Raw genomic sequence first — 21,430 nt, 5'->3', positions numbered from 1 at the left:
AAAAAGCAATGGGGGGTGGGGGTGCGTGGGGGGGAGATGAAATATGAGTGCAAGCTAGCTAGTAATATAAAAGAAGATAGGAAGAATTTTTTTACAATATATAAAAGGTAAGAGTGAGGCAAAAATAGACATTGGACCACTGGAAAATGTGGCTGGTGAAGTAATAATAGGAAACAAAGAAATGACAGATGAACTGAATAGTTACTTTGCATCAGTTTTCACTGGTGGAAGACACCAGTGAGATGTCAGAACACCAGGAGAACCAGGGGGCAGAGGTGAGTGTAGTAACCATTACTAAGGAGAAGGTTCTGGGGAAACTGAAAGGTCTGAAGGTGGATAAATCACCTGGACCGGATGGACTACAACCCAGGGTTCTAAAAGAGAGAGCTGAGGAAATTGTGGAGGCATTGGTGGTGATCTTTCAGGAATCACTGGAGGCAATGTGGGTCCCACAGTGGTTAATGTAACACCGCTGTTTAAGAAGGGAGAGAGGCAGAAGACGGGAAATTATAGGCCGGTTAGCCTGACATTGGAAAGATTTTAGAGTCCATTATTAAAGATGAGATTGCAGAGTACTTGGAAGTGCATGATAAAATAGGACTGAGTCAGCATGGCTTCGTCAAGGGGAGTTCATGCCTGGTAAATCTGTTAGAGTTCTTTGAGGAGGTAACAAGGAAGTTAGACAAAGGAGAACCAGTGGATGTGATTTATTTAGATTTCCAGAAGTCCTTTGACAAGGTGCCGCATAGGAGACTGTTAAATAAGTTAAGACCCATGGTGTTGAGGGTAGGATCCTGGCATTGTTAGAGATTGGCTGACTGGCAGAAGACAGAGAGCGGGGTCTTTTTTAGGATGGCAGGCGGCGACTAGTGATCAGCAAAACAAATCGAACATGCTTTTATGCATTTTCTGATCATAAAAATTTTTTCCCATTATTTTTCCATGTCCGAACTCTTCTGTTGTTTGTTCTCTCTGCAAAAAAAATCTTTTCTAACTGCTTTCCTTGATTCAAATTTGCATTGTTCATTCTTTGATAACACACTAGAGCATGTGTGATACATGGAAAGGGGTGAAACGTTACCTATCACCCCTGTGCTTGACGATCTACAATTGGCTCCCGGTTGAGCAAAGCCTCAATTTCAAAAATTATCATCTGTGACAAATGCAGGATTTTAGATATATTGGATTATAAACGTTTGGCAATTTAAGGGTTAACAGCCTTGGTTATCATGTGGTTGACTGCAGTAGCCGTGTTTTAAAAGAACCTTGATTTACAAGACCAGAAAGCTTTTAGGAGCCAGATGTGAAATTGACCATTGTAAAAGCCGGGGCTATTGCACAGTTGTTTGATCAGGGGGAGTCCCTGGGGAGTTACTGTGTTTTCAGCCTGGAGAGATGTCATTGCCGGGTGGAGCTAAGGTATTCAGACATTTTGAGAAAGGTTTTGAGTTGAGTTCTGATCTGGCTACCCTTTAGACCACAAGTAAAGTCTTTTGCTCTCGCAATAGGGTAGTTAAGAAAAAAAGTGAATGGTATTTAAAGCCGTGCAGACTTGCCTGAGGACAAGCGGGATACTGAAACAAACTGGTTGAAACAGCTTTTTGAAGATATCCAGCCAGAGTCCGCAGGGGTTATAACAGGAGCCAAATCTGTTCTGGAAACCAGTATTGTGTCATTGGGGTGTAAGTTGGATTGAGAGCTGCATGTTTTATTTTCTTGTTGTTTCTTTGGGAATAGAGGTGGTGAGTAAAGGTATTTTATTTACTGTATTTCGTATTATTGTTTAAGGGACATTGGTAAACTATTTTCAGGTGTTAGGTTAAAGATTTGAACACTGTATTAACAATAAAGTTTTGTTTTAAAATACCATATCCCTATTTTCTTTTGCAATCACACCTGGAGTGAAGTATCCTTTCTGCACTGCCTTTTTAATAAAATATAATATTGGGGTCTGGCATGGGATTATAATACATACTTGTTTTCAAAACCCTCCATGGCCTCACCCATCCTGACCTCTATCATCTCCTCCAGCCCCACAGCCCTCAGATAGATCTACACTTATCCAATTGGGGTCTCTTGGGCTTTCCCAATTTTAATCACTCTAACATTGTCACTGGTGCTTTCAACTTCCTGGGCACAACGCTCCAGAATCTCCTGCCTAAAGTTCGCTGTCTCTTTACTTCTCTCCTTCCTCCTTGGAGCCACTTCTTACAACTAATTTGTTGAAGCTTAAGCTTTTGGTCATCTGTTTGAATATCCCCTCGACTTTAAATTTTGTTCCATAATACTCCATTGAGGCCCTGTGGGGTGTTTAGCGGGTCGAAGGTGTTATGTAAATACTAATTTTTGTGGTAGTTATGCTCACAATTCCGGCGGGCTGCACTGCATGTTGTCTAATCGCTTCTTGGTCTTATTTTCTAACAGCTCAGAGGTGTTGAGGAAAGCTCCACAATGGAGGGAAGTGATGAGCTCCTTTTCTTTGTCAATGGACGCAAGGTATGAGACAGGGTGACTATCCCGCGGCAAACATAGACCTACATTGGCTTCTCCTCCAGCAATGCCTTGATTTTAAAATTCTCATCCTGGACTTCAAATCCCTCCATGTCCTCACCACCCTCCAACCCCCCCCCCCCCCCCCCACCATGTCTGTAATGGCCTTCACCCCCACAACCCTCAGAGGTATCTGCGCTCCATTAACTTTGGCCTCTTAACATTGGAACATAGGAACATGGGAGCAGGAGTAGGCCATTCGGCCCATCGAGCCTTCTCCGTCATTCAATATTTGAAATTCATTTGTGGGGCCTGCGTACCGTTGGCTAGGCCTGCATTTATTGCCCATCCCTTTTTGCCCTTGAGAAGGTGGTGGTGAGTTGTGTTCCCAAACTGCTGCACCCACAGCAATGTTAGATAGGGACTTCCAGGACTTTAACCCTTTGGAGTAGGGAATTCTGGTTCGCCACCCTCTGAGTGAAGGCATTTTGCCTCACATCAGTCGTAAATGGCCTACCCCTTATTCTGGGACTGTATCCCCTGATTCTAGACTCACCAGCCCAGGGGAGTCATCCTATCTATATCTACCCTTTCTGCATGAATACTGTAAGTTGCAATGATGTCACTTCTCATTCTTTCAAACTGTAGAGAACACTGGCTCAGATTCCTCAATCTCCCCTCATAGGACAATCCGACCATCTCAGGGATTAGTTTGGTCAACCTCTATTGCATCCCTTCTATAGCAAGTAAACCCTTTGTTAGTTAAGGAGAACAAAACTATACACAGTCCCCCAGGTCTATTCTCACCAAGGCGCTACACAATTGCAGCATGATATCTTTGCTCCTCTACTCAAATCCCTTTGTGATGGAGGCCAACGTAACATTTGCCTTTCTGCTTCTTGCTGCGCCTGCATGTTAGCTTTTAGTGACGCATAAACATCAACGCTTTCCAATCTATCACCATTTAATAAATCCTCTGCCTTTCTGGTTCCTCTACCAAAGTGGATGACTTTACACTTATTCACACTATATTCCATTCTGTCATGTTCTTGCCCACTTACTTAGCCTGTCCAAGTGCCATTGAAGCCTCCTTGCATCGTCCTCACAAATTACATTCCCACCTTGTTTTGTGTCATCAGCAAATTTTGGAAATATTACATTTGGTCCACATTTTCAAATTGATGTAGGTTGTGAACAGCTGTGGGCCCAGCATTGTTCCCTGTGGTACCCCACTAGTGACAGCCAGCCATGCTGAGCATGACCTGTTCATCCCTATTCTCTATTGTCTGTCCGTTAATCCAATTTTCAATACAAACCACTAAATTACCCCCAATCCCATGTGCTCTAACTTTGTTTATTAACCACATGTGTGGGACCTTACCAAAAGTCTTCTGAAAATTCCGAATACATGTCCATCCCTGATGTTAGCCGCTCTGTCATTGGTGGTCATGCCCTCAGCTGAATAGGCCCAAATCTCTGGAATTCGCTCCTTCAACTGTTTTGCCCCCTACCTCTTTTCCTTCTTTGAGGTACACAAAGTGTGAAACCGGGAGTTTGGTGAGTGAGGGAGGCTTAAGGGTTAATTTCTCTCTGAAACTCAGTTTGTTTTCCTTTAATTTAGCAATTAACTAAAAATTCCTGCAGCATTAGCTACAATGTACAGTGCAGCAACTCACCAAGGCTGCTTTTTTCCTTATTGTTTCATTTTATTGCAGCAACATTTCCTGCCCATCTCTAATGCTGTACCGGCTGAGGTTATTCATGAAGGCCCCGCCTTGTCAACCTTGTCCCTCGCCTGAGGTGTGGTGATCCTTGAGTTGAATCTTCACCAGTCAGCTCTCCTAGCTTTGCTCCCAAGATGAACACCATCCTGACCTGGAAATATGTCACTATATCTTCTTCATTCTCACTGGATTAGAGTCCCAGAACTCCCTACCTGACACTGTGGCACTGTGGGAGCACCTACATCACATGGACTGCAACATTTCAAGGCAGCACGGTAGCATAGTGGTTAGCACAATTGCTTTGCAGCTCCAGGGTCGCAGAATCGATTCCCGGCTTGGGTCACTGTCTGTGAGGAGTCTGCACGTTCTCCCCGTGTCTGCGTAGGGTTCCTCCGGGTGCTCCGGTTTCTTCCCACAGTCCAAAGATGTGCAGGTCAGGTGGATTGGCCATGATAAATTACCCTTAGTGTCCAAAATTGCCCTTAGTGTTGGATGGGGTTACTGGGTTTTGGGATTAGGATAGAGGTGTGGGCTTGGGTAGGGTGCTCTTTCCAAGAGCCGGTGCAGACTCGAGGGGCCGAATGGCCTCCTTATGCACTGTAAATTCTATGATTCTAACTAAGCTCATCTCCATCATCAATGGCACCTCAGGATGTATGATAAATGGCAGCCTCCCTCGCCCATGTTCTGACTTGCACCTTGTTGATGGAAACGTTCTGGGGAGTCAGGAACTGACACAGAATACACAGGATTCTGTGTATCCATGGTAAATTGCCCCTTGGTGTCCAAAGATGTGCAGGTTAGATGGATTGGCCATGGTAAATTGCCCCTTGGTGTCCAAAGATGTGCAGGTTAAGTGCAGCTGTGGGGATAGGGCGGGGGAGTGGACCTAGGTAGGGTGCTCTTTCAGAGGGTCGGTACAGACCCGATGAACTGAAAGACCTCCTTCTGCACTGTAGGAATTTTATGAGTCTACGGTTCTAGGTATAAGGTGATTCAAGCGATGATGGGGAAGCAACACCAAAGGTCCAAGTCAGGTGGTGGAGGCCACTGGTTTGGGGATGCTTCAGGGTTGATGGTGGTGGGTCCTCGAATCGCTCCAGCCCCTGGTCATGTTACCAATTTGCTCCTCGCTTGGGCATTGTAGGATTTTTAACTCATGACATATCTTTAGAGCCCAGTGTGCTCTGCGACTTAAACAAATGAGGTTGGGGTGGGAAAAACTGTCGAAAATGAAGGGGCTGTGACCCCTGCACCCAAACGGAGCTGCTGCCATTTTGACTAGTTGGCTAGCAGCCTGATCTCCCTGAAATGGTGAATGAGCCACATCGTCACGAATGAAGGGACTAAAGGAGAAACGTCTAACCTCTCAAAACAAGCTGGCCAGTGGCTGAACTTACTTTCTGTTTTTGTTTCCTTGACTACAGGTTGTGGAGAAAAACGTTGATCCTGAATTGAACCTTCTAACCTACCTGAGAAAAAAATGTATCCATGAGAGGTGACCCTGAGTTTGGACAAGTGATGACACCCCACCCCCCCACCCCCGGTGTTTGATTTTGGGGGAGGAAGGAATGGATTTGATCCTTGTGACAAATCCCAAATCTGATTCAGGGCGGGGATGACATTTTCCAGCGGTGTAGGGTGCAGACAATGGGAAAATCCCATTGACGTCGGGAGGTCTGGAAGTGGCGGCCACCTCCGCCGTTACAAAACACACCGTGGCGGGGAGGTTTCGAAAATCCCACCCTGGAAAATCCTGTTCCTTGTGCATGTCAAGTTCTTGAAATTTAAGTTAAATACATCAAATCTATTCCCTTAAATGTCTTACCTCACAATGCAAGGCCATCGCTTTTGCTTAACTTGGCTTTTAAGACGATCATATCTAGAGAAGCTGGGTCATCAATCTTCTTCCCATTCTGTGCTGATCAAAATTTTACTAATTGAGGTGAGGTTGATGCACTATCAATTACGATGAGACGAGAGTAGAGAGTAATCAAGGCTTTATTACGCAGAGATGTGGAGCCTCCCGCAGCTGCTGCCGAAATGGCTGCAGCTTGGAGAGCCCACACATTTATACTCCGCGTACTGGGCGGAGCCAGCAGGCAGGGATCTACCCCCGTACCTGTAGTACAGGGGCCTTATCGTAATACCCCTCGTATGTGGGATATACAATACAACAGTGGTGACTACCACATTCACCCCCTGTTAAAAAAGAGTCCAGCGGGGGTGGTGGAAAACTATTTACATTCAGGTGTTTAACATTTTAAGGAAAACCTTACAAATTCAGACGATCGGGCGCCTTGATCCGTTGTTGTGAGCGCCGCAGTTCTGGTGGCGATTTTGGCGTTGGTTCGGTCGTCGGTGACTCCGGGAGCATGTCGACCTCATCTTCAATCCCGGGTGGGACCAAGGGGAGGATGGATCGTCCTGGAGCGGGGGCTGTGGTGGGGTGCGCTGGGAGGAGTGAGGGTGGCGCCGGGGCAGAGGGGGCGGGGGGGGCTCTGGGGGCCCAGCTAGTGCCAGGTCCCTGAGGGAGACTGTGTCTTGGCGGCCGTCGGGATACGCTACGTAGGCGTACTCCGGGTTTGCGTGAAGTAGCTGTACCCTCTCAACCAACGGGTCCACCTTGTGTAGCCGCACGTGCTTGCGGAGGAGGACGGATCCTGGAGCTGCCAGCCACGTTGGGAGCGAAACCCCAGAGGTGCACTTCCTGGGGAAGGCAGAGACGTTCATGGGGAGTTTCGTTAGTCACAGTGCAAAGAAGCGACCAAATGGAGTGAAGGGCATCGGGGAGGACTTTCAGCCAGCGGGAGGCCGGGAGATCTCTGGACCGTAGGGGCAGCTGGACGGCATTCCAGACCATCACATGCTCCCGCTCCACCTGCCCATTTAACCGGGGGTTGTAGCTGGACGTCCTGCTCGAGGCAATGTCCCTGTTGAGCAGGTACTGGCGCAGCACATCGCTCATAAATGAGGATCCCCGGTCGCTGTGGACGTAGGCGGGGAAACCGAGCAGAGCGAAGATGGCGTTGAGGGCTTTGATGATGGTGGCAGATGCCATATCGGGGCATGGGGCAGCGAAGGGGAATCTTGAATATTTATCGACCACATTAAGAAAGTACGTGTTTCGGTCGGTGGAGGGGAGGGGCCCTTTGAAGTCCACGCTGAGGCATTCAAAGGGGCGGGAGACCTTCACCAGGTGCGCTCGGTCTGGCCGGTAGAAGTGGGGTTTACACCCTGCGCAGACCTGGCAGTCTCTGGTGATAGCCTAGGCTAGTGAGTGGGCCGCATGAGGGGCCCTCCTTCATCTCAGTGGGCCCTGCGATTGAAATCGAGCCTGTTCACTAACCATGGCCCCATGAATAAGATTAAACACATTTAATACACACCAAACATATCACAACGAGTTATAGAAAGTACTTCATCATTTATATATCAATGAAATTATCATCAACTTCAAATGGCAAATACAAAATAATATTTTCATTGGGTACAGAGGGAGGGCACAGGCCTGACAGTCAATGTTATGAGCAATTAGTGTGCAGCCCACATCACTGGCCCAACTGGTGTCACTGTAAGCCCATCAATGGCCCAACTAGTTTCACTTTAAATTCATCACTGGCCCAACTGGTTTCACTGTAAGCCCATCACTGCCTCAATTGGTTGCACTGTAAATCCATGACTGGCTCAACTGGTTTCACTGTTAATCCATCACTGGCCCAAATGGTTTCACTGAAAATCCATCTCTGGCCCAACTGGTTTCACTAAAAATCCATCACTGGCCCAACAGGTCTCACTGTAAATCCATCACTGGCCCAACTGGTTTCACTGTAAATCCATCACAGGCCCAACTGGTTTCACGGTAAAGCCATCACTGACCCAACTGGTTTCACTGTAAATCCATCACTAGCCCAACTGGATTCACTGTAAATTCATCACTGGCCCAACTGGTTTCACTGTAAGCCCATCACTGCCTCAATTGGTTGCACTGTAAATCCACGACTGGCTCAACTGGTTTCACTGTTAATCCATCACTGGCCCAAATGGTTTCACTGAAAATCCATCTCTGGCCCAACTGGTTTCACTAAAAATCCATCACTGGCCCAACAGGTCTCACTGTAAATCCATCACTGGCCCAACTGGATTCACGGTAAAGCCATCACTGGCCCAACTGGTTTCACTGTACATCCATCACTGGCCCAACTGGTTTCACTGTAAATCCATCACTGGCCCAACTGGTTTCACTGAAAATCCGTCTCTGGCCCAACTGGTTTCACTAAAAATCCATCACTGGCCCAACAGGTCTCACTGTAAATCCATCACTGGCCCAACTGGTTTCACTGTAAATCCAACACAGGCCCAACTGGTTTCACGGTAAAGCCATCACTGGCCCAACTGGTTTCACTGTAAATCCATCACTAGCCCAACTGGATTCACTGTAAATTCATCACTGGCCCAACTGGTTTCACTGTAAGCCCATCACTGCCTCAATTGGTTGCACTGTAAATCCACGACTGGCTCAACTGGTTTCACTGTTAATCCATCACTGGCCCAAATGGTTTCACTAAAAATCCATCACTGGCCCAACAGGTCTCACTGTAAATCCATCACTGGCCCGACTGGATTCACGGTAAAGCCATCACTGGCCCAACTGGTTTCACTGTAAATCCATCACTGGCCCAACTGGTTTCACTGTAAATCCATCACTGGCCCAACTGGTTTCACTGTAAATTCATCACTGGCCCAACTGGTTTCACTGTAAATCCATCACTGGCCCAACTTTTTTCACTGTACGTCCATCACTGGCTCAGCTGGTGTCACTGTAAGTCCATCACTGGCTCAGCTGGTTTCACTGTAAATCCACCACTGGCCAAACTAGTTTCACTGTAAACCCTTCACTGTCTCAACTGGTTTCACTGTAAATCCATCACTGGCCCAATTGGTTTCACTGTAAGTCCATCACTGGCCCCACTGGTTTCACTGTAAATCCATCACTGGCCCAACTGGTTTCATTTTAAGTCCATCACTGGCGCAACTGGTTTCACTGTAAATCCATCACTGGCCCAACTGGTTTCATTGTAAGTCCATCACTGGCCCAACTGGTTTCACTGTAAATCCATCACTGGACCAACTGGTTTCACTGTAAATCCATCACTGGCCCAACTGGTTCCACTGTAAATCCATCACTGGACCAACTGGTTTCACTGTAAATCCATCACTGGACCAACTGGTTTCACTGTAAATCCATCACTGGACCAACTGGTTTCACTGTAAATCCATCACCGGCCCAACTGGTTTCACAATAAATCCATCACTGGACCAACTGGTTTCACTGTAAATCCATCACTGGCCCAACTGGTTTCACTGTAAATCCATCACTGGCCCAACTGGTTTCACAATAAATCCATCACAGGTCCAACTGGTTTCACGGTAAATCCATCACTGGCCCAACTGGTTTCACTGTAAATCCATCACTAGCCCAACTGGATTCACTGTAAATTCCTCACTGGCCCAACTGGTTTCACTGTAAGCCCATCACTGCCTCAATTGGTTGCACTGTAAATCCACGACTGGCTCAACTGGTTTCACTGTTAATCCATCACTGGCCCAAATGGTTTCACTGAAAATCCATCTCTGGCCCAACTGGTTTCACTAAAAATCCATCACTGGCCCAACAGGTCTCACTGTAAATCCATCACTGGCCCAACTGGATTCACGGTAAAGCCATCACTGGCCCAACTGGTTTCACTGTAAATTCATCACTGGCCCAACTGGTTTCACTGTAAATCCATCACTAGCCCAACTGGATTCACTGTAAATTCCTCACTGGCCCAACTGGTTTCACTGTAAGCCCATCACTGCCTCAATTGGTTGCACTGTAAATCCACGACTGGCTCAACTGGTTTCACTGTTAATCCATCACTGGCCCAAATGGTTTCACTGAAAATCCATCTCTGGCCCAACTGGTTTCACTAAAAATCCATCACTGGCCCAACAGGTCTCACTGTAAATCCATCACTGGCCCAACTGGATTCACGGTAAAGCCATCACTGGCCCAACTGGTTTCACTGTAAATCCATCACTGGTCCAACTGGTTTCACTGTAAATTCATCACTGGCCCAACTGGTTTCACTGTAAATCCATCACTGGCCCAACCTTTTTCACTGTACGTCCATCACTGGCTCAGCTGGTGTCACTGTAAGTCCATCACTGGCTCAGCTGGTTTCACTGTAAATCCATCACTGGCCAAACTAGTTTCACTGTAAGCCCTTCACTGTCTCAACTGGTTTAACTGTAAATCCATCACTGGCCCAATTGGTTTCACTGTAAGTCCATCACTGGCCCCACTGGTTTCACTGTAAATCCATCACTGGCGCAACTGGTTTCACTGTAAATCCATCACTGGCCAAACTAGTTTCACTGTAAGCCCTTCACTGTCTCAACTGGTTTCACTGTAAATCCATCACTGGCCCAATTGGTTTCACTGTAAGTCCATCACTGGCCCCACTGGTTTCATTGTAAGTCCATCACTGGCGCAACTGGTTTCACTGTAAATCCATCACTGGCCCAACTGGTTTCATTGTAAGTCCATCACTGGCGCAACTGGTTCCACTGTAAGCTCATCACTGGCTCAGCTGGCTTCACTGTAAATCCATCAGTGGCACAACTGGTTTCACTGTAAATCCATCACTAGCCCAACTCGTTTCACTGTAAAACCATTACTGGCTCAATTAGATTCACTGTAAATCCATCACTGGTCCAATTGGTTTCACTGTAAATCCATCACTGGCCCAACTGGTTTCACTGTAAATCCATCACTGGCACAACTGGTTTCACTGTAAATCCATCACTCGCCCAACTGGTTTCATTGTAAGTCCATCACTGGTCCAACTGGTTTCACTGTAAATCCATCCATGGCTCAACTGGTTTCACTGTAAATCCATCACTGGCCCAACACGTTTCACTGTAAATCCACCACTGGCCCAACTCCTTTCACTGTGAAGCCACCACTGGACAAATTGGTTTCACTGTAAATCCATCACTGGACCAACTGGTTTCACTGTAAATCTATCCATGGCTCAACTGGCTTCACTGTGAATCCATCACTGGGCAGCACGGTAGCATTGTGGATAGCACAATTGCTTCACAGCTCCAGGGCCCCAGGTTCGATTCCCCGCTGGGTCACTGTCTGTGCGGCGTCTGCACATCCTCCCCGTGTGTGCGTGGGTTTCCTCCGGGTGCTCCGGTTTCCTCCTGCAGTCCACAGATGTGCAGGTTAGGTGGATTGGCCATGATAAATTGTCCTTAGTGTCCAAAATTGCCCTTAGTGTTGGGTGGGGGTACTGGGTTATGGGGATAGAGTGGCGGTGTTGACCTTGGATAGGGTGCTCTTTCCAAGTGCCGGTGCAGACCCGATGGACCGAATGGCCTCCTTTTGCACTGTAAATTCTATGATAATTTATGATAATCACTGGCCCAACTGATTTCACTGTAAATCCATCACTGGCCCAACTGGTTTCACAATAGATCCATCACTGGCCCAACAGGTTTCACTGTAAATCCATCACTGGCCCAACTGGTTTCACTGTAAATCCATCACTGGCCCAACTGGTTTCACAATAAATCCATCACTGGCCCAACTGGTTTCACTGTAAATCCATCACTGGCCTAACTGGTTTCACTGTAAATCCATCACTGGCCTAACTGGTTTCACTGTAAATCCATCACTAGCCCAACTGGATTCACTGTAAATTCCTCACTGGCCCAACTGGTTTCACTGTAAGCCCATCACTGCCTCAATTGGTTGCACTGTAAATCCACGACTGGCTCAACTGGTTTCACTGTTAATCCATCACTGGCCCAAATGGTTTCACTGAAAATCCATCTCTAGCCCAACTGGTTTCACTAAAAATCCATCACTGGCCCAACAGGTCTCACTGTAAATCCATCACTGGCCCAACTGGATTCACGGTAAAGCCATCACTGGCCCAACTGGTTTCACTGTAAATCCATCACTGGTCCAACTGGTTTCACTGTAAATTCATCACTGGCCCAACTGGTTTCACTGTAAATCCATCACTGGCCCAACCTTTTTCACTGTACGTCCATCACTGGCTCAGCTGGTGTCACTGTAAGTCCATCACTGGCTCAGCTGGTTTCACTGTAAATCCATCACTGGCCAAACTAGTTTCACTGTAAGCCCTTCACTGTCTCAACTGGTTTCACTGTAAATCCATCACTGGCCCAATTGGTTTCACTGTAAGTCCATCACTGGCCCCACTGGTTTCACTGTAAATCCATCACTGGCGCAACTGGCTTCACTGTAAATCCATCACTGGCCAAACTAGTTTCACTGTAAGCCCTTCACTGTCTCAACTGGTTTCACTGTAAATCCATCACTGGCCCAATTGGTTTCACTGTAAGTCCATCACTGGCCCCACTGGTTTCATTGTAAGTCCATCACTGGCGCAACTGGTTTCACTGTAAATCCATCACTGGCCCAACTGGTTTCATTGTAAGTCCATCACTGGCGCAACTGGTTCCACTGTAAGCTCATCACTGGCTCAGCTGGCTTCACTGTAAATCCATCAGTGGCACAACTGGTTTCACTGTAAATCCATCACTAGCCCAACTCGTTTCACTGTAAAACCATTACTGGCTCAATTAGATTCACTGTAAATCCATCACTGGTCCAATTGGTTTCACTGTAAATCCATCACTGGCCCAACTGGTTTCACTGTAAATCCATCACTGGCACAACTGGTTTCACTGTAAATCCATCACTCGCCCAACTGGTTTCATTGTAAGTCCATCACTGGTCCAACTGGTTTCACTGTAAATCCATCCATGGCTCAACTGGTTTCACTGTAAATCCATCACTGGCCCAACTCGTTTCACTGTAAATCCACCACTGGCCCAACTCCTTTCACTGTGAAGCCACCGCTGGACAAATTGGTTTCACTGTAAATCCATCACTGGACCAACTGGTTTCACTGTAAATCTATCCATGGCTCAACTGGCTTCACTGTGAATCCATCACTGGGCAGCACGGTAGCATTGTGGATAGCACAATTGCTTCACAGCTCCAGGGCCCCAGGTTCGATTCCCCGCTGGGTCACTGTCTGTGCGGCGTCTGCACATCCTCCCCGTGTGTGCGTGGGTTTCCTCCGGGTGCTCCGGTTTCCTCCTGCAGTCCACAGATGTGCAGGTTAGGTGGATTGGCCATGATAAATTGTCCTTAGTGTCCAAAATTGCCCTTAGTGTTGGGTGGGGGTACTGGGTTATGGGGATAGAGTGGCGGTGTTGACCTTGGATAGGGTGCTCTTTCCAAGTGCCGGTGCAGACCCGATGGACCGAATGGCCTCCTTTTGCACTGTAAATTCTATGATAATCTATGATAATCACTGGCCCAACTGATTTCACTGTAAATCCATCACTGGCCCAACTGGTTTCACAATAGATCCATCACTGGCCCAACAGGTTTCACTGTAAATCCATCACTGGCCCAACTGGTTTCACTGTAAATCCATCACTGGCCCAACTGGTTTCACAATAAATCCATCACTGGCCCAACTGGTTTCACTGTAAATCCATCACTGGCCTAACTGAGTTCACTGTAAATCCATCACTGGCCTAACTGGTTTCACTGTAAATCCATCACTGGCCCAACTGGTTTCACTGTAAATCCATCACTGGACCAACAGGTTTCACAATAGATCCATCACTGGCCCAACTGGTTTCACTGTAAATCCATCACTGGCCCAACTGGTTTCACTGTAAATCCATCACTGGACCAACTGGTTTCACTGTAAATCCATCACTGGACCAACTGGATTCACTGTAAATCCATCACTGGCCCAACTGGTTTCACTGTAAATCCATCACTGGCCCAACTGGTTTCACTGTAAATACATCATTGGCCCAACTGGTTTCATTGTAAGTCCATCACTGGCGCAACTGGTTCCACTGTAAGCTCATCACTGGCTCAGCTGGCTTCACTGTAAATCCATCAGTGGCACAACTGGTTTCACTGTAAATCCATCACTAGCCCAACTCGTTTCACTGTAAAACCATTACTGGCTCAATTAGATTCACTGTAAATCCATCACTGGTCCAATTGGTTTCACTGTAAATCCATCACTGGCCCAACTGGTTTCACTGTAAATCCATCACTGGCACAACTGGTTTCACTGTAAATCCATCACTCGCCCAACTGGTTTCATTGTAAGTCCATCACTGGTCCAACTGGTTTCACTGTAAATCCATCCATGGCTCAACTGGTTTCATTGTAAATCCATCACTGGCCCAACTCGTTTCACTGTAAATCCACCACTGGCCCAACTCCTTTCACTGTGAAGCCACCGCTGGACAAATTGGTTTCACTGTAAATCCATCACTGGACCAACTGGTTTCACTGTAAATCTATCCATGGCTCAACTGGCTTCACTGTGAATCCATCACTGGGCAGCACGGTAGCATTGTGGATAGCACAATTGCTTCACAGCTCCAGGGCCCCAGGTTCTATTCCCCGCTGGGTCACTGTCTGTGCGGCGTCTGCACATCCTCCCCGTGTGTGCGTGGGTTTCCTCCGGGTGCTCCGGTTTCCTCCTGCAGTCCACAGATGTGCAGTTAAGGTGGATTGGCCATGATAAATTGTCCTTAGTGTCCAAAATTGCCCTTAGTGTTGGGTGGGGGTACGGGGTTATGGGGATAGAGTGGCGGTGTTGACCTTGGATAGGGTGCTCTTTCCAAGTGCCGGTGCAGACCCGATGGACCGAATGGCCTCCTTTTGCACTGTAAATTCTATGATAATCTATGATAATCACTGGCCCAACTGATTTCACTGTAAATCCATCACTGGCCCAACTGGTTTCACAATAGATCCATCACTGGCCCAACAGGTTTCACTGTAAATCCATCACTGGCCCAACTGGTTTCACTGTAAATCCATCACTGGCCCAACTGGTTTCACAATAAATCCATCACTGGCCCAACTGGTTTCACTGTAAATCCATCACTGGCCTAACTGGTTTCACTGTAAATCCATCACTGGCCTAACTGGTTTCACTGTAAATCCATCACTGGCCCAACTGGTTTCACTGTAAATCCATCACTGGACCAACAGGTTTCACAATAGATCCATCACTGGCCCAACTGGTTTCACTGTAAATCCATCACTGGCCCAACTGGTTTCACTGTAAATCCATCACCGGACCAACTGGTTTCACTGTAAATCCATCACTGGCCCAACTGGATTCACTGTAAATCCATCACTGGCCCAACTGGTTTCACTGTAAATCCATCACTGGCCCAACTGGTTTCACTGTAAATACATCACTGGCCCAACTGGTTTCACAATAAATCCATCGCTGGCCCAACTGGTTTCACAATAAATCCATCACTGGCCCAACTGGTTTCACTGTAAATCCATCACTGGACCAACTGGTTTCACTGTAAATCCATCACTGGACCAACAGGTTTCACTGTAAATCCATCACTGGCCCAACAGGTTTCACAATAAATCCATCACTGGCCCAACTGGTTTCACTGTAAATCCATCACTGGCCCAACTGGTTTCACTGTAAATCCATCACTGGACCAACTGGTTTCACTGTAAATCCATCACTGGCCCAACAGGTTTCACTGTAAATCCATCACTGGTCCAACTGGTTTCACTGTAAATCCATCACTGGACCAACTGGTTTCACAATAGATCCATCACTGGCCCAACTGGTTTCACTGTAAATCCATCGCTGGCCCAACAGGTTTCACTGTAAATCCATCACTGGACCAACTGGTTTCACTGTAAATCCATCACTGGTCCAACTGGTTTCACTGTAAATCCATCACTGGACCAACTGGTTTCACAATAGATCCATCACTGGCCCAACTGGTTTCACTGTAAATCCATCGCTGGCCCAACAGGTTTCACTGTAAATCCATCACTGGACCAACTGGTTTCACTGTAAATCCATCACTGGCCCAACTGGTTTCACAATAAATCCATCGCTGGCCCAACTGGTTTCACAATAAATCCATCACTGGCCCAACTGGTTTCACTGTAAATCCATCACTGGACCAACTGGTTTCACTGTAAATCCATCACTGGACCAACAGGTTTCACTGTAAATCCATCACTGGCCCAACAGGTTTCACAATAAATCCATCACTGGCCCAACTGGTTTCACTGTAAATCCATCACTGGCCCAACTGGTTTCACTGTAAATCCATCACTGGACCAACTGGTTTCACTGTAAATCCATCACTGGCCCAACAGGTTTCACTGTAAATCCATCACTGGCCCAACTGGTTTCACTGTAAATCCATCACTGGCCCAACTGGTTTCACAATTAATCCATCACTGGTCCAACTGGTTTCACTGTAAATCCATCACTGGACCAACTGGTTTCACAATAGATTCCTCACTGGCCCAACTGGTTTCACTGTAAATCCATCACTGGCCCAACAGGTTTCACTGTAAATCCATCACTGGACCAACTGGTTTCACTGTAAATCCATCACTGGCCCAACTGGTTTCACAATAAATCCATCACTGGTCCAACTGGTTTCACTGTAAATCCATCACTGGCCCAACAGGTTTCACTGTAAATCCATCACTGGTCCAACTGGTTTCACTGTAAATCCATCACTGGCCCAACTGGTTTCACAATAGATCCATCACTGGCCCAACAGGTTTCACTGTAAATCCATCACTGGCCCAACTGGTTTCACTGTAAATCCATCACTGGCCCAACTGGTTTCACAATAGATCCATCACTGGCCCAACAGGTTTCACTGTAAATCCATCACTGGCCCAACTGGTTTCACTGTAAATCCATCACTGGCCCAACTGGTTTCACAATAAATCCATCACTGGCCCAACTGGTTTCACTGTAAATCCATCACTGGCCTAACTGGTTTCACTGTAAATCCATCACTGGCCTAACTGGTTTCACTGTAAATCCATCACTGGCCCAACTGGTTTCACTGTAAATCCATCACTGGACCAACAGGTTTCACAATAGATCCATCACTGGCCCAACTGGTTTCACTGTAAATCCATCACTGGCCCAACTGGTTTCACTGTAAATCCATCACTGGACCAACTGGTTTCACTGTAAATCCATCACTGGCCCAACTGGATTCACTGTAAATCCATCACTGGCCCAACTGGTTTCACTGTAAATCCATCACTGGCCCAACTGGTTTCACTGTAAATACATCACTGGCCCAACTGGTTTCACAATAAATCCATCGCTGGCCCAACTGGTTTCACAATAAATCCATCACTGGCCCAACTGGTTTCACTGTAAATCCATCACTGGACCAACTGGTTTCACTGTAAATCCATCACTGGACCAACAGGTTTCACTGTAAATCCATCACTGGCCCAACAGGTTTCACAATAAATCCATCACTGGCCCAACTGGTTTCACTGTAAATCCATCACTGGCCCAACTGGTTTCACTGTAAATCCATCACTGGACCAACTGGTTTCACTGTAAATCCATCACTGGCCCAACAGGTTTCACTGTAAATCCATCACTGGTCCAACTGGTTTCACTGTAAATCCATCACTGGACCAACTGGTTTCACAATAGATCCATCACTGGCCCAACTGGTTTCCCTGTAAATCCATCGCTGGCCCAACAGGTTTCACTGTAAATCCATCACTGGACCAACTGGTTTCACTGTAAATCCATCACTGGCCCAACTGGTTTCACAATAAATCCATCGCTGGCCCAACTGGTTTCACAATAAATCCATCACTGGCCCAACTGGTTTCACTGTAAATCCATCACTGGACCAACTGGTTTCACTGTAAATCCATCACTGGACCAACAGGTTTCACTGTAAATCCATCACTGTCCCAACAGGTTTCACAATAAATCCATCACTGGCCCAACTGGTTTCACTGTAAATCCATCACTGGCCCAACTGGTTTCACTGTAAATCCATCACTGGACCAACTGGTTTCACTGTAAATCCATCACTGGCCCAACAGGTTTCACTGTAAATCCATCACTGGCCCAACTGGTTTCACTGTAAATCCATCACTGGCCCAACTGGTTTCACAATAAATCCATCACTGGTCCAACTGGTTTCACTGTAAATCCATCACTGGACCAACTGGTTTCACAATAGATCCATCACTGGCCCAACTGGTTTCACTGTAAATCCATCACTGGCCCAACAGGTTTCACTGTAAATCCATCACTGGACCAACTGGTTTCACTGTAAATCCATCACTGGCCCAACAGGTTTCACTGTAAATCCATCACTGGTCCAACTGGTTTCACTGTAAATCCATCACTGGACCAACTGGTTTCACAATAGATCCATCACTGGCCCAACTGGTTTCACTGTAAATCCATCGCTGGCCCAACAGGTTTCACTGTAAATCCATCACTGGACCAACTGGTTTCACTGTAAATCCATCACTGGCCCAACTGGTTTCACAATAAATCCATCGCTGGCCCAACTGGTTTCACAATAAATCCATCACTGGCCCAACTGGTTTCACTGTAAATCCATCACTGGACCAACTGGTTTCACTGTAAATCCATCACTGGACCAACAGGTTTCACTGTAAATCCATCACTGGCCCAACAGGTTTCACAATAAATCCATCACTGGCCCAACTGGTTTCACTGTAAATCCATCACTGGCCCAACAGGTTTCACTGTAAATCCATCACTGGACCAACTGGTTTCACTGTAAATCCATCACTGGCCCAACAGGTTTCACTGTAAATCCATCACTGGTCCAACTGGTTTCACTGTAAATCCATCACTGGACCAACTGGTTTCACAATAGATCCATCACTGGCCCAACTGGTTTCACTGTAAATCCATCGCTGGCCCAACAGGTTTCACTGTAAATCCATCACTGGACCAACTGGTTTCACTGTAAATCCATCACTGGCCCAACTGGTTTCACAATAAATCCATCGCTGGCCCAACTGGTTTCACAATAAATCCATCACTGGCCCAACTGGTTTCACTGTAAATCCATCACTGGACCAACTGGTTTCACTGTAAATCCATCACTGGACCAACAGGTTTCACTGTAAATCCATCACTGGCCCAACAGGTTTAACAATAAATCCATCACTGGCCCAACTGGTTTCACTGTAAATCCATCACTGGCCCAACTGGTTTCACAATAAATCCATCGCTGGCCCAACTGGTTTCACAATAAATCCATCACTGGCCCAACTGGTTTCACTGTAAATCCATCACTGGACCAACTGGTTTCACTGTAAATCCATCACTGGACCAACAGGTTTCACTGTAAATCCATCACTGGCCTAACAGGTTTCACAATAAATCCATCACTGGCCCAACTGGTTTCACTGTAAATCCATCACTGGCCCAACTGGTTTCACTGTAAATCCATCACTGGACCAACTGGTTTCACTGTAAATCCATCACTGGCCCAACAGGTTTCACTGTAAATCCATCACTGGCCCAACTGGTTTCACTGTAAATCCATCACTGGCCCAACTGGTTTCACAATAAATCCATCACTGGTCCAACTGGTTTCACTGTAAATCCATCACTGGACCAACTGGTTTCACAATAGATCCATCACTGGCCCAACTGGTTTCACTGTAAATCCATCACTGGCCCAACAGGTTTCACTGTAAATCCATCACTGGACCAACTGGTTTCACTGTAAATCCATCACTGGCCCAACAGGTTTCACTGTAAATCCATCACTGGTCCAACTGGTTTCACTGTAAATCCATCACTGGACCAACTGGTTTCACAATAGATCCATCACTGGCCCAACTGGTTTCACTGTAAATCCATCCCTGGCCCAACAGGTTTCACTGTAAATCCATCACTGGACCAACTGGTTTCACTGTAAATCCATCACTGGCCCAACTGGTTTAACAATAAATCCATCGCTGGCCCAACTGGTTTCACAATAAATCCATCACTGGCCCAACTGGTTTCACTGTAAATCCATCACTGGACCAACTGGTTTCACTGTAAATCCATCACTGGACCAACAGGTTTCACTGTAAATCCATCACTGGCCCAACAGGTTTCACAATAAATCCATCACTGGCCCAACTGGTTTCACTGTAAATCCATCACTGGCCCAACTGGTTTCACTGTAAATCCATCACTGGACCAACTGGTTTCACTGTAAATCCATCACTGGCCCAACAGGTTTCACTGTAAATCCATCACTGGCCCAACTGGTTCCACTGTAAATCCATCACTGGCCCAACTGGTTTCACTGTAAATCCATCACTGGACTAACTGGTTTCACTGTAAACCATCACTGGCCCAACTGGTTTCACTGTAAATCCATCACTGGCCCAACTGGTTTCACAATTAATCCATCACTGGTCCAACTGGTTTCACTGTAAATCCATCACTGGACCAACTGGTTTCACAATAGATCCATCACTGGCCCAACTGGTTTCACTGTAAATCCATCACTGGCCCAACTGGTTTCACTGTAAATCCATCACTGGCCCAACTGGTTTCACTGTAAATCCATCACTGGACCAACTGGTTTCACTGTAAATCCATCACTGGCCCAACAGGTTTCACTGTAAATCCATCACTGGTCCAACTGGTTTCACTGTAAATCCATCACTGGACCAACTGGTTTCACAATAGATCCATCACTGGCCCAACTGGTTTCCCTGTAAATCCATCGCTGGCCCAACAGGTTTCACTGTAAATCCATCACTGGACCCACTGGTTTCACTGTAAATCCATCACTGGCCCAACTGGTTTCACAATAAATCCATCGCTGGCCCAACTGGTTTCACAATAAATCCATCACTGGCCCAACTGGTTTCACTGTAAATCCATCACTGGACCAACTGGTTTCACTGTAAATCCATCACTGGACCAACAGGTTTCACTGTAAATCCATCACTGGCCCAACAGGTTTCACAATAAATCCATCACTGGCCCAACTGGTTTCACTGTAAATCCATCACTGGCCCAACTGGTTTCACTGTAAATCCATCACTGGACCAACTGGTTTCACTGTAAATCCATCACTGGCCCAACAGGTTTCACTGTAAATCCATCACTGGCCCAACTGGTTTCACTGTAAATCCATCACTGGCCCAACTGGTTTCACAATAAATCCATCACTGGTCCAACTGGTTTCACTGTAAATCCATCACTGGACCAACTGGTTTCACAATAGATCCATCACTGGCCCAACTGGTTTCACTGTAA

At 46.7% G+C, this 21,430-nt stretch overlaps 1 protein-coding gene across 6 annotated transcripts in view; it reads left to right on the top strand.

The window, feature by feature from the left end:
* The window catches only part of xdh (xanthine dehydrogenase), a 196,816-nt gene that overhangs the window by 24,178 nt on the left and 151,208 nt on the right, over positions 1-21,430 (top strand). For all 6 annotated transcript variants that reach the window (XM_072500199.1, XM_072500197.1, XM_072500200.1 and 3 more), the window contains exons 2-3: positions 2,425-2,496; positions 5,642-5,699. In XM_072500199.1, the coding sequence (XP_072356300.1) occupies positions 2,452-2,496; positions 5,642-5,699 (103 nt within the window). In that variant the 5' untranslated portion in view covers positions 2,425-2,451. The remainder of the gene's footprint in view (positions 1-2,424; positions 2,497-5,641; positions 5,700-21,430) is intronic.

Source organism: Scyliorhinus torazame, chromosome 4 (genome assembly GCF_047496885.1).
Source record: "Scyliorhinus torazame isolate Kashiwa2021f chromosome 4, sScyTor2.1, whole genome shotgun sequence".
Lineage (NCBI taxonomy): Eukaryota > Metazoa > Chordata > Chondrichthyes > Carcharhiniformes > Scyliorhinidae > Scyliorhinus > Scyliorhinus torazame.
Note: the sequence above shows the minus strand (reverse complement) of the source record. Positions and strands in the feature narration are given on the sequence as shown.